The sequence below is a fragment of the Plectropomus leopardus genome, chromosome 6 (genome assembly GCF_008729295.1).
Source record: "Plectropomus leopardus isolate mb chromosome 6, YSFRI_Pleo_2.0, whole genome shotgun sequence".
NCBI classification, from domain to species: domain Eukaryota; kingdom Metazoa; phylum Chordata; class Actinopteri; order Perciformes; family Serranidae; genus Plectropomus; species Plectropomus leopardus.
Window position 1 is genome coordinate 36,357,116 of NC_056468.1, and position 13,904 is coordinate 36,371,019.

A 13,904-nucleotide genomic window follows, 5' to 3' on the forward strand; every position below is an offset into this window, starting at 1 on the left:
CTGGCTGTGTTTTTATCTATTCCTCCAAAATCTCTGAAACACTAAAGCTAGAAAAAAACCCTGATCTCTTCTGAATTTATGTGATCTGAAAACAGATCTGTCTGTTTCAGACGCTGTAAACCATTTCCCTCACACTTCTTTGTGTCCTCTATGATGCCATAGATACCGCCAACACGTGGCAGCTTCACTGCAAACGGTGGCAGCGTTTTAGGCGGCGGTGGACTGTGAGGTCAGTAAATACATTGCAACATGTAGACAGAAAATTATGTTTCGCTAATGTTTCGTTCTGTTCTGCCATTTCTTAATTGTCCTTTTCGTCTCCTACAGTCACATCTGGTTTGAACTAAATCACACTGACCTCATGATCTCCGGTGGTTCTTCTCTGTTTCATCCAAATCTGCGAAAATACTGACTAAATTAAAGTAGAGTACAGAAGTATGAGTGAATCTTTATTTTGAATCTGTTGAAAAGCCAAAAAACAAAACAAAACACCCAAAAGCAAACAAACCTTATGGCCAAGTGCAATGAACAAAAACAAAAAAGATTAATAGAAATATACAAAACCTATGGCCTATATCACTATCTTTAAAATAATACTCAGGCCACTTTAACTGAAATATCACACCATAAAAGATGTAGGAGGAAGTACACATGTATTCCTACCACTGTATATACATTCACATTTAATAAAAACAGTGACATTTTATATACAACCCACTACAATATGGACAACTATCACCATTTATATATACAACCCAATACAGCTGTCCCAGTTTACACATACAACCCAATACGTCTATCCCAGTTTATATATAACCCAATACAACTATCCCAGTTTATACAACCCAGAACAATATAAACGACTATTCCAATTTTATTTTAAACTAAATACAATATAAACAACTTTCTCCCCTTTTTTATATACAATCCAGTGCAATATACAAAAAAAGCACGCACTCAATATACAATATATATATCTCATATGTCGATTATATAACAATTTATTTGGTCAATAACAGATATCGATATGTTAGCGGCGATCAAGTCTCTTGATCATGACGGCCCACCAGCGGATGGAGCTTTTCACTGTCTGTAATATTTATTCATTTATTGTGCAAAATAAGAAAAATATTCCAACTTCAGGTCGATGTTTTTTACATTTTCACTTTGTCAATAAATATGGGCCGATACTGATGACGGGACGATATTCTAGTGCATTCCTAGGTGACAGTTGGAACCGTCAGAAGGGTCATGTGACTCAGACATAAGTTTTATCCAATTTCCTGGCAGAAGTTGTCCTGTTTTAGGACGACGTGAAGGTGAATCACAAATTGTCTTGATGAACTGAAGCTTGATGACTTTATCTGACTGAAGTCAAATTAACACAAAGGCCTGATCCGTCTGAGGCGGTGTTAGCATGTTAGCATGTTAGCGGTTAGCTCAAGAGCGCTCTGTGAGTGTGTGTGTGTGTGTGTGTGTGTGTGTAGACTGGCTCAGGTTCAGTGTGTCTGAGCTGCCGTCGCAGCATCTTGTCTACATGAAAAGTGGGATTTATTATTTATTCATGTTCCCAGAGCGGAGACAGATGGTCTGAGTGACGGTGTGATGTCATCTGTCATTAAGACATTACTGTAATCACACACACACACACACACACACACACACCTTCTGAGCTCTGGGGATCAATAAAACCACAGACAGAGAGGAAGACGGGCTGTTGGACCTGCAGCTCCTCTTCTTCTTCTGTTCGTTCAGGTGTTGCCTCATTAATTTAGCACACCTGTTTTATCTCTTCTTCTCAGAGTCAGAAGTTCAGATTGATTTCATTCTCGTGTCTAAACTCACAGACTGCAAAGAGGCGGGCGCAGCCTTCAAATCCGAAAAGTGAATTAAATGCTCATGTGCCTTAAACCTGCATTCTGTCTAATGGCCAGCAGGGGGCGACCCCACTATCGTATTAATGAGTTACGAGCTCATAAACGTCCTTCCAGAGTCGTAATTACGAGTGTGAACTTGGGAAATTTTGATGATCCCCGAGTTGTGTCGTTCCAGGGCAACAGAAATGTCAGAAATCATGTTAACAGAGTCAACGACCGATGGAAAAAATGTAAATATTTGGTTATTTTGTTCCTCGTAGCTCTCGTTGACTTTAAGCAGAGTCACATTTTAGTTTCTGCGTCTATTAGCTGCAGCAAACTGTGAACTCTGCAGCAGCCAGAATACTAACACTGATTATTTTACAACACGCAGCAGAGAGGAGGCTGTTAATGAACGCCATGTTACACGTGTGGTCAGCCGTCCACATACTTTTGTCCACGTGCTGTGGCTGATTGAGACTGACAGTTTGTGGCTGCTGCTGGTCTCTGAGCATCATGGGAACATTTGGACTGGATCCAGATCACCATCACTTTAATGTTTAATCAGCTCTGACACACACGGTTCATCTGTACTTACAGAGCTGCTTCCTGTACTTTATGACCACACACACACACACACACACACACACACACACACTCTGCCAGTAACAGCAGGCGCTTCAGTTGTTTCCTGTCTGATTCCTCCATCACTCATTATCTCCATCATCTCTCTCTTCATCCCTCCATCCCCTACATCACCCGTCTTCTTCACAATAAAAGTCCCTTCTCCTTTTCATCCTTCATTCTAATCTCTGATTCTGTCAAAATAAAAGTCCTTTAATAACAGATCTGATGCCTCTGCAGTTAAAGTCTTCTCTCCTGGCAGTCCTGACAGCAGGCAAGTAAAACATCATGTTTTGGCCCAAAAATACCCAGTTTTGGGACACAATTTCACGTTTGGCGTCTGAAAAGCTGCTGGAAACGTTGCTGACTCACTGAAAACAAGTGTACTGTTTGCTGATGTTGAACAGTGGTTGGCAATTTAGCAGGCATGCCATCAACTCGTCTCATCCTAACTTCTCAAACGCAAACGTGAAAATATGATGCGCTGCGTACCCTCCTTCGGCAGATTTGGATGTCTAGGGACAGCGTGTCTTTTCAAAATAAACTTAAGTTTTCTGCTCGTTACATGCAAACAATCTTGAATTAAAAACATACATAAAACACTGTTTTTAGATTTACTTCAAGTTTAGGCAATAAAAAGTTTTTTAGAAAAAGAAATCATGGTTTGGCGTTAAGTATGTACAGTACGTGGTGGCATACTTCACTATCGTTAGTTAGTAAGCCAGTTAGTTTGTTGGATCGTTATTTCAAAGATGCCAAATAAAATAGGAGAACAAAATAAAATCTAAGCAAGAAAAACAACAGCAGAAAGCCTGTCAGACACATTCAGATGTAATTAAAGGGATACTGGGATGGATCTTCCACAGTGAACTGGGAAAACATTGTTGCCTAAAAACCAGTGCAGCAACCAGAAAACAGAGAGCAAAGGAAGTGTCCACATACTTTTGGCCATGTTGTGTGTTTTCCCAGCAGCAGCAGAGCCCTAAAGACAGAGATGTCAGACTGTCCTGCTCCTCAGAGGATCAACCCTCCACCATCGGGTCAGTAGTACTCCAGTAGTAGTTTTTTTTAAAGTACTGAGAGATTTTCATTACAGTCTGAAAAGGTTCATTTAGTCTCCACTGACGTTTATGAACACGAGCCTGTCCATAAGAAAAGAATTCATGTTTTTTGTTAAATTTGAAGGTCACGTTCCTGCTCCTCAGAGAATGAACCCTTCATGATCAGGTCAGCAGTATTAAGAGATTTTTCATCAGATTGTCCATTTGTCCTCGGAGACAAATAAAGTTGAACCTGAGTTGAGTTAAAATCGCGTTCCTGTTCCTCAGAGGATGGATTCTGTTCAATTTTAAACTTTTTTTGTTTTTCAGGACAAACTGGATCAGGTGGTGGACTCGCGGACTCTTCGATGTGACGTCCTCCATGGTCCGGTCCATCAGGCTGCTGGTCGACTACATCCTGTACGGAGAGGTGGACGTCAGAGACGAGTGTGTCGATGGACTCCAGGTAGGACAAGACACTGCTGTCACCACTGCAGAAGACGTCAGCACACACTTTATTATTTACACTCAGTTTTGATAAAAACCTTAAATTTATCGTTTTTATTATGGTGAAAATTTTAATGTCTTTACTTTAAGTACAAAACAGGACATTGCCCAATTATATTTATTTTTCTAAACCTAAATTACATATCTTTACTTTTCCAAACCTAACCTACATAACTTTACATTAAGTGCGTAATGTGACAGTTCTGCATTATGTCTCTTTTCCAAAACTAAACGTGGTTCGGTCGAGGACAAAAACATTTAGGAGAAGATTGTGGCATCAATCAAAAATAACGACATACGGGATGTAAATAATGTAAATGTATGTGCTTTGTGTGAAGTCACGTAACGATGTTGACTTTAACTTTCGCACAGGACACAAACGGACGTCTGCTGGTTGAAAATCCACGTTTGTCGGAGCTGGTCTCCGTCTGATTAACACGTAATAACCGTTAATATAAGCCGCACCTCCTCCGCTTCAGGACATCCCAAAATCAAAGATGTTAAATATACAAACACAAACGGACATGAGTTTAAATTTATTTTCATCTGTAAAATAAATGCGGCACTTTTAGGATCGTCTGTGTGAATTCAAATTTTTCCAGATTTAAACAAAACAAATCATTTACATTTTGTGTAACTTACATCCCAGGCAGCAGGGAACGTTCCCACAACACTGCCTGACGTTACGTACAGGTTGCACTAAATGTTTTTAAGACAACATTTAAATTAACCTTCAAAAAACATTCTAAGGATGTTTCTCATTTCGAATAATGTTCCTGTGAGGTTAAATGCTGACTGAGGCGTAACGTTTGAACTGCAGCACTCTGAGAGGTGACAGATCAGAGAATGTGCTTTATGAAACGTTCCCACAACGTTACATGAGAACAAAGGAGGAACGTTTTCAGAGCAGCATTCAGAACATGTTATTGAGGGCTGAGATTACAGGACATTTTTTATGAAAATGTAATGTGACATATTAAATATAATGTTTTAAAAATCACATCTTTGACGTTCTGGGAGCATAAAGAAAACGCTGCTGATAACGTCACGAAAACATTGAGTGGTTGCATTTTAATTTTCTCATAACGTTTTTAGAACCAGTCACTTATACTCACACATTCATAAATACTGAATGAATGTTTGTTCATAAAACCTGTCCGAATAAACTGCAGGTGAATCTGGACTCTGATTCTCAGGCCAATTAAAACAGGAGGAGGAGGAGGAGGAAGAGGAGGAGAGCGGTGAGAAAACGCTGCAGAAAAGGAGAAAAACGGTGAAAAGGCGGAGAGGGAGGAGAGGAGGGAGCGTTTGATTTGTCCTGCGGAGCAGCTGACAGGCTGCTGATGATTATTAAAACGCTTTTAAAGGAGGATTATGAGCATGAATACTAATGAGGCCGCAGCACGCAGCCTAATCACGTTAACGGAACAATATCACTGCGCCAAATGGGCTCATTCCCACCACCTCCACCTTCACCTCCTCCTCCTCGCTGCTTTTTCTTCTCCATGCACCTCCTCTCCATCAGCTTCATCCACCAGACTCTCCTCTCCTCTCTCTCTCTTTTTGAGGAAAAAAAGCAGAAATATTTAAAGAAAAAAATCGTCCAAAAGTCTTTGACACAAAAATGTTTCTCTCCTCTCCTCTTCTGTCTGAGAAAAAAGCACAAATATAGAGAAAAAAATACAAATGACCCCAAATTTAAAAAAAAAAAAATGTTCAAAAACTTAAAAGAAAAAAACACTCAAGTGATGCAATTTAAAATAAATAAATAAAATTATGAAGAAAATGCACAAATGTTAAAAAATCTGAAAAAAAGAAAAAAATCGCCTGAATCTTTAAGAACATGCATGTTTTCCTCTCCTCTCTCCTCCTCCTCTCTCCCTCCTCTCTCTCTCCTCCTCTCCTCCTCTCTCCTCTCCTCATCTCCTCTCCTCTCTCCTTCCCTCCTCCTCTCTCCTCTCCTCTCTCTCCTCACTCCTCTCCTCATCTCCTCTCTCCTCCTCTCTCCTCCTCCTCCTCTCCTCCTCATATCCTCTCCCTCTCTCTCTTCCTCTCCTCCTCAGAACTCCTCTCCTCCTCCTCTCCTCTCTCTCATCTCTCATCCTCTCCTCCTCCCCTCCTCCTCTCCTCTGTCCTCCTCCTCCCCTCCTCCTCTCCTCTCTCCTCCTCCTCTCCTCTCCTCTGTCCTCATCCTCCTCTCTCCTCCTCTCTCCTCTCCTCTCGCCTCTCCTCCTCCTCATCTCCTCTCTATCCTCCTCTCCCTCCTCCTTCGCCTCCTCCTCCTCTCTCCTCTCCTTATCTCCTCCTCCTCCTCCTCCCTCATCTCCTCTCTCCTCTCCTCTCTTTCTCCTCATCTCCTCTCCTCTCCTCCTCTCTCCTCCTCATCCTCTCCTCTCCTCCTCCTCTCCTCCTTCTCCACCTCCCATCCTCTCCTCTCCTCTGTCCTCCTCCCCTTCCCCTCCTTCTCTCTCCTCTCTCCTCTCCTTCCCTCCTCTCCTCCTTCTCCTCTCCCTCCTCTCTCCTCTCCTCTCCTCTCCTCTCCTCCTCTCCTCTCCTCTCTCCTCCTCCTCCTCTCCTCCCCTCCTCCTCTCCTCCTCTCCTCTCTCTCCCTCTCCTCTCCTCCTCTCTCCTCTCCTCTCCCTCTCCTCTCCTCTCCTCCTCTCCTCTCCTGTCCTCTTCTCTCCTCTCCTCCTCCTCCTCCTCTCCTCTCCTCTCCTCTCATCTCCTCTCCTCTTCTCTCCTCTCCTCCTCCTCTCCTCTCCTCTCCTCTCCTCTCCTCTCCTCTCCTCTCTTGTCTTTACGCGTGCCAGTCACCTGCCGCTCCTCCGCCTCCTGACTTCCCGTCGTCTTTTCGGGGTTGGAGTGTTTTCTTATTGGCTGTGTGGAGAGCAGAAAGGCGGAGAGGACACCGGGACACACTCACTGAGAGCTTTTTGTTGTCCAAAGCTCATTAAAGCGTGTCCTCCTTCAATAAAGACGCGCTCTCCATTAATAAACTCCCGCTCGGCCCGCGTGCGTGGCGGCTGCAGCCAAACTCCGCTCCAAAAGAAAGAAAGAGACTAAAAAAAGAGAGAGAGAAAATCCAGCGTTCATTGAGTCAAATCAATTGAAAAACATTTGCAAATCTGCCATTATTCCCGGATTTTCGCTCCTTTCTTCTCTTCTGTCTCGCGGGACAAAAGCGCGCAGCCTCCGTGTTTGGCACCGATCCGTTACGCACGGAGCTCCGGGGAGCGCGGCGGGGGAGAGCCGGGGCTGAAGCCGCCGGAGGAGCGCAGAGGGCCGGCTGTGGGACTCAGCGAGCCGCCTGCAGCTCCTGGAGCTCAGAGGGGCGGCGGGAACCCAAACACCGAAGCTGCGCAAAATTAAGCTTCAGATTTATTTTTAAGAAATTATATTGACAAACTGTGTATGTTCTAAATATTCTAACATATTGTATTTAACATATTTAATCATGAAAGAATATAACACAGAAAAGAGAGAAAGATCAGAAAGAAAAATATGAAATCAAACATAAAATGTCCTCTTTCCGACAACAACCAAAAACATAAAAAAACACATTCAGATGATTCATGTTTTGTTTTGTTTTTTCTATTGAAAACTCATCTGCACACATTTACAAGTGATATTTGTGCAAATTTTATATTTGACACATTTTCACACAAAGTCCAGAAACATGGTTGAATCATTTTCAGGTTAAAAAAAATCCGTTTCAGTTTGTAAAAATATAGAAATAACACAAATAAACTCAACTCATGAAATATGACAAATTTCCATCATCTGTATTTTTTAAGATGATTCTCCTGTTTCGGAATAATTAAACTACAGCCAAAAACTATATTTTATCTGCTTTAAATTTCTTTTATCAAACAAACTCTCAGCTGAAGTTTGACTTCATGTATTTTATTTTTCAGATTTTTTCAGATTTTTGTTGTTTTTGCAGATTTATGTTCATGTTGCAGAAAACTGTTTCTAAATCTCGACAGTTTGAAAATCATCCTTGAACAATTAAAATCCAATTAAATTAATTCTGATGTTTCAACCGACAGACTGACGACAATAGGAACGTGTGTGAGAGTGTGAGTGAGCGCGCGCACGCGCGTGCCGCCCTCACGAGTGTCGACAATAAATGTTTAAAAGCTCATAAATACAGATCAGAGTGAAAGAGAGAATAATAATCCTGTAGAGAGACGACAGGAGGAGGAGGAGGAGGGATGAAGAAAGCAGCTGTTGTCTTGGTAATCTGTCCTCTAATCTGTTTTCCTGCTCTGTCACTCACACTGCTGCAGTGCACACCTCCTCCTCCTCCTCCTCCTCCTCCTCCTCACCTCACATTCCACAGCTGAAGACTTTTTAGAAAATATTGTACAAAAATTAAAAAACAAAATTCAGTTCGTCTCAGTTTTCTTCACAAAAACATTCTTTCCTCTGGAGCTGCAGGGTGTCTACATACTTTTGGCCACGTAGCAAACGAGCTCCTGCTGCAAACACACGATTACTTTTTAATTTTTAGTTTTATTGATGAATTATGGGATGTTTCATCATATAGCTGCTTTAAAAACACTCAGGTTATATGAGTACACACGTACACACACGTACACACACGTACACACACGTACACACGCATACACACATACATACACTTACACACTTGAACACAAATTTCACGAATGTTTAAAGAAAGTAATAACCTCATTAAAAAAATATCACCCAATTTTTTTAATAAGAAAAATTGCTCCAAACTTTCAAAGACAAAATTCACCTGAATGTTAAAAGAAAAGTCACATTTTCTCCTTTTTTCTTTTTTGCTTTGAAAGATTTGTTTATTAGCAATTGCAAAATATACAAGCAAACCTACTGTTGAAATAGACAGTGTTTGTGTGTTTCAGATAATGAAAAGAAAATAGTAAAACTATAATAATAATAATAAAAAACAATAATAAATTAAAATAATTAAATAATAATAATAACTATAATACTACTACTAATACTAATAAAAAAAAACATAAGAGTTATGAAAAAGTAAAAAAAAAAAAAAAAAAAGCACATATACAGACTTAGCTATCACCATGAAAGTGTAATTTAAGGAAAAAAACAACGTTTATATCATCTTAACTGTCTATATAGCAATTACTGTGAGGGAAACAAAACCAAAATTCACGTCTTCTTTACAAAAAACACCAAAATGACAGATTTCTTTTCACAGCCAGAAAGTGTAAAAACAGAAACTCTGCAGGTCTCTAACGGATCTGATCTCAGTCTGATCTGTTGATGTTTTCTCATTAAGTCCTAATTAAGTGTCTCTACGGTGTCAGGAGCCGAAGCTGTAAACGGAGCGTGCAGGACACACACACACACACACACACACACACACACACACGCGCGCGCGCGCGCGCGCGCGCACACACACACACACACACAGATTCTCCCCCCTCCTCTCTTTCTTTCTTTATAGAAATGGAGGAGGAGGTGATTACAGCCCGTTAGACAGACAGGAGGACAGACAGACAGACAGGAGGACAGACAGACAGACAGGAGGACAGACAGGGTGTATATAGAGGCTGTGTCTCTCTGTGTCTCTCTGTGTCCATCAGCACTCTGGAGAAACTTCACACTTTTCATTTCCAGCACTCGGGCTCATATTAAGGACTCTTTTTGTCTTTAATCTGTTTTTGTTGAAATTTTATTTAGAAAAAAGGAAAATCATCAGGTGGAGCTTTTATTGCAGAAAGGCTTTCACTCTTTTTGGAGGATTTTTTAAAAAGTTTTTTGTACCTGGAGGACCCCCCCCCCTTCGGTCCCCTGACAGCGGCTCCTCCTGCCAGCTCCTGCCCGGCCCCGGCTCCTGCCCCCCGGCTCCCGGCTGCCTCTCTCCCCCGCCATGGGCTCCGTGCTGCCCGGCTCGTCCCTGGGCCTGAAGCCGGGTCTGAAGCCGCAGCAGCCGCTCTCTCTGGCGGACATCATCACGTCGGACATCCTGCACAGTTTCCTGTACGGCCGCTGGAGGCACGTGCTGGGCGAGCAGCACCACCACCTGCCGCACCAGCATCACCTGCAGCACGAGGACCGCACCGCCCCGAGCGCGAGCCCCAAGACCGCCTTCACCGCCGAGGTGCTCGCGCAGTCCTTCTCCGGAGGTCAGTGACGACACTTTAATTAACCAATTAAATGTCACTTTTCACCCCTTAAAAAAAACCCTTAAAGTGACAATTTAAGACTTAGAGTTTAATTCTTCACTTCCGCTCACGTGCGGGCGAAAAACTGACCAATATTTGATTTTAATTTATCGCAAAATGACGCGTGTGTGTGTGTGTGTGTGTGTGTGTGTGTGTGTGTGTGTGTGTGTGTGTGTGTGTGTGTGTGTGTGTATGTACATATGTGTGTGTGTGAGTGTGTGTGTGAGTGATATAGATATATATAAAGATATTATTTTATTTATGTCATATCTCTTTTACTTCATAAATATTGTATTTTTTATGTAGTTTTTGCTGATTTAAGATTATACACCTAAAAAATGTATATCATCTTATAAAATATGGAGCATTGTTATTTCGTAAACTGTCAATTAGTTTAATGAGATAAAATAATTACGCTGACTTTTTAAAAGACTAAAATCCTGCAGATATTCGTTTTCCTATTCCTTTTTCCTTTTTTAAAGGGGGGGGGGGGTTAAGGTTAAACATGTGTAATATGAGTTAAGATTACTTGGATCTGCCGACACACATTTAATTTATATAATCATTAATTAATGAGCCTATAATGAACCTAATCAATAACCGATCAAATCGTTTGAACACCGTGATTTCGGGCTCTGACTCCTCGGATGAAGTTATTTTACCCGCGCGCCGCCGGCGAAGCTCATTAAATAAATCTTATAATGAATTAATAGGCTGATCAGTTAATCGTCCACCTGTTGATTGATAATTCATAACTTTAAAAAAAATAACTGAAGCTCTTTATAAATAATTTTTACATTTTTCTTTCTGCACTTTTAAGCTCGAATCTTAAAATGAATAAAATCCAAGTTTCACTCGCGGCCTTTATTTCTCTTTTCTTTTTATAATTGTAAGTCTTTATTGTGAAATTCGTTTCCGTTTTCGTTAAAATTCGTTGGGAATAATTTCAGAGAAGCTCTGAGAGCCTGATCCCGGTGTCCTGATCCCCCCGGCTCATTTCTACCGGATTATTTCGGGTTTATTTCGCTTGGCAGGAATGTAAATCTCCGTCGTGTGAAGTGGATCCGCTGAACTCTCTCTCCTCGTGGCATTTATGAGTTTTTTCTTTTCTTCTTTTCTGGTTTTAAATTGAGATAATCTTCCACTTTATCTCACTTTAAATCTCTCTTTTCTCCTTTATGTCACAGCGCGTTTCACGCTCCGTCCTGAGCGTGAAACGCGCTGTGACATTTCTCTGTTTCACTCTGCGGTCTCATTTCAAACTTTTATTACATTTTATTCGTTTAATCTTTTTTATTTGAGAAGTTTTTTCTTTTTGTGTCACGTGCAGTCGGAATGAAGATTTCTCTCCTGTGTGTCGCGGCTCTGCGGGGGAACATGTGAGGACATAATGCGGTTATTGAAACAGAAAAAGAGCATTTAACCTCGTTTTTTCTCTCTTTGCTAAGGCTCAGTTTCACGCTGCTTTCACTGTTTGTGGGAAACTTCAGCTTTACATGCTGAACATCATGTCCTTTGAAATCAGAAAGCTGCAGCTCACACTCACAAACTTTATGGAGTTCAACATAAGGAAATTATTTTTTAATGTCACTTTTAAGAGTTTTGTTCTCTGTATCTGCTTTTTTTTTACTATCACTCATCAAAGTTTATTTTTTAAGAGAATAAAATAATGTTTAAATAGTGAAAATGTAAAACTGTATTTAATTTTGTGTGTGTGTATGTGTGTGTGTGTGTTTAGAGGTGCAGAAGTTGTCCAGTCTGGTTTTACCCAGCGAGGTGATCATCGCTCAGAGTTCAGTTCCAGGTAAAATCACCTTCTGATTCTGTTTGCTCATGTGAATCCAGCTGACCAACAAATTGTCATATTCTTTATTTTATTTTATTTTATTTTTTAAATTATAATTATGCTTGAAATTTATTAGCCTTAATATCTTGTTCATTTTATTCTTTTTTCCTCTTTTTTTTAACCTTCTCACATCAAGGTGTCTCCCACGAATTTCAAAACTACGGATTCTGATTCTGTTTTAACCCTTTGAAACCAGAGCAAATCAGCTTAATTTCTTTCAAAAACACAAGGAGAAGGTGACAAGCAGCTTAACAAGAAATGGCCCCAAAAGTGCCAAGAAATTCTTTTTTTAATGTTGCTTATCATGTTTTTTTTTTATTGTGTTTTCAGAAGAAATCAAATCAATTTTCTCAGAGGTTTAAATATTCATGCAATGTTTCTGAATGCAGAGCAAGAAAAAAGTGAATTCTTTCCAGGTGTTAAAGTGTTAAACTCAAATTAAGTCAACAGAGAGGCATCAGTCAAAAAGTGATCAGATTATATTTCATGAAAGTTTTTATTGCATCATTTTCACTTTTCAGGTGTGCAAAAAGCACATCTATATTTAATTATGTGTGCTGTAAACTTAGACTGAAAGTGCTGTTCTGTGGATCCGTGCGCATTGATCTCGTCCTTTAAAGATGAAAATTAAAGAAATAAAAATGTATTGATAACTTTCTGAGTTGGCCTGGATCCAGCTGACATTACGCTGCAGTTTTCTCTTCAGTGTCAAATCAGAGAAAAATTAAGCGAACAAGACGAAACATTTCAAATCTGATTAATGTCAGAGGTGTGTGATCTATGACTGACTGATTATTTTGTGTCATGACCACGTGTCCAACACTGATGGGTTTAACCCTTTGAAACTTGAGGGAATTGGCTTGATTTCTTTCAAAAATACAGGAACAAGTTACGGGTTGCAAGAAAATTTCCTTGAAATTTAGCAAAAAAGAAAAATAAAAAACATTTAAAAAAAAAACAAATCAAAACAAAATGACAAAAAAAATATATAAAGATATAATAAAATTAAATATAGTTTTTTGGGACAATTTCACAATGTTTTTGTCATCTTCTAATAATTCTCTCTCCTTTTTTAAAACTAATTTTCAGGTTGTTTTCTTTTCCTAATTTCTTGCCATTTGCGGGACATCTCTAGACGAGTTTGAAGTGCCTTTTTAGCCAAGTTTTCAAAAGAAATGATCCAGATTGTTCAGATTTCAAAGGTTTAAATGTGAAAGAAAACAGATGTGGTTCCAGTTTTCAAAGGGTTAAAAGACATCAACACAATATCACTATTAATCCAAAAAGCACGTTAGTGCTCAGTCCCCAAATCAAACACCCTGAAAACTCTGTTTATAATTCTTATAACTGTATATATCTAACTGTTTAAATATTTGTGTTACAGAAGAAAATATACATTATATTTGGGATTTTACTTTTATTGCTTTTTTCACTCTTCCTTCTTTCTTTTTTTGGCTTATTTTCAGGTCATTTTCTTTCAAACTTAATACTAATTTCATACAAATGTTTGGGTTATTTCTTGTTAAGTTTCTCGTGTGTGTTTGAAAGAAATCTGATGTTCCTGCAGGTGCACGTTTACATCTTTGTCTTTGCTTTAATACTCTGATTTATTCCATGACTTCTGTTGACATACTAAACTATTTAAATTATACTTCACATACGGCTGTAATGACGGAGCCTGCTTGTGTAGTTTTGAGACTGTATAGTGTATATATAGTGTGTACTCCTGCAGTAACAGCAGTGTGTGTGTGTGTGTGTGTGTGTGTGTGTGTGTGTGTGTGTGTGTGTGTGTGTGTGTGTGTTTTTTTCAGGTGAAGGTTTGGGTATTTTCTCGAAAACGTGGATTAAAGCAGGG

General features: G+C 39.9%; 1 protein-coding gene across 1 annotated transcript in view; it reads left to right on the top strand.

Moving 5' to 3' along the window:
* The first annotated feature begins 9,908 nt into the window (after nt 1–9,908).
* LOC121943916 (PR domain zinc finger protein 12-like) overlaps nt 9,909–13,904 on the top strand; it is a 7,236-nt gene continuing 3,240 nt past the window's right edge. The window contains exons 1-3 of the mRNA XM_042487524.1: nt 9,909–10,164; nt 11,942–12,007; nt 13,861–13,904. The exon at nt 13,861–13,904 is cut by the window's right edge and continues 81 nt beyond it. Coding sequence (XP_042343458.1) covers nt 9,909–10,164; nt 11,942–12,007; nt 13,861–13,904 — 366 coding nt within the window. The remainder of the gene's footprint in view (nt 10,165–11,941; nt 12,008–13,860) is intronic.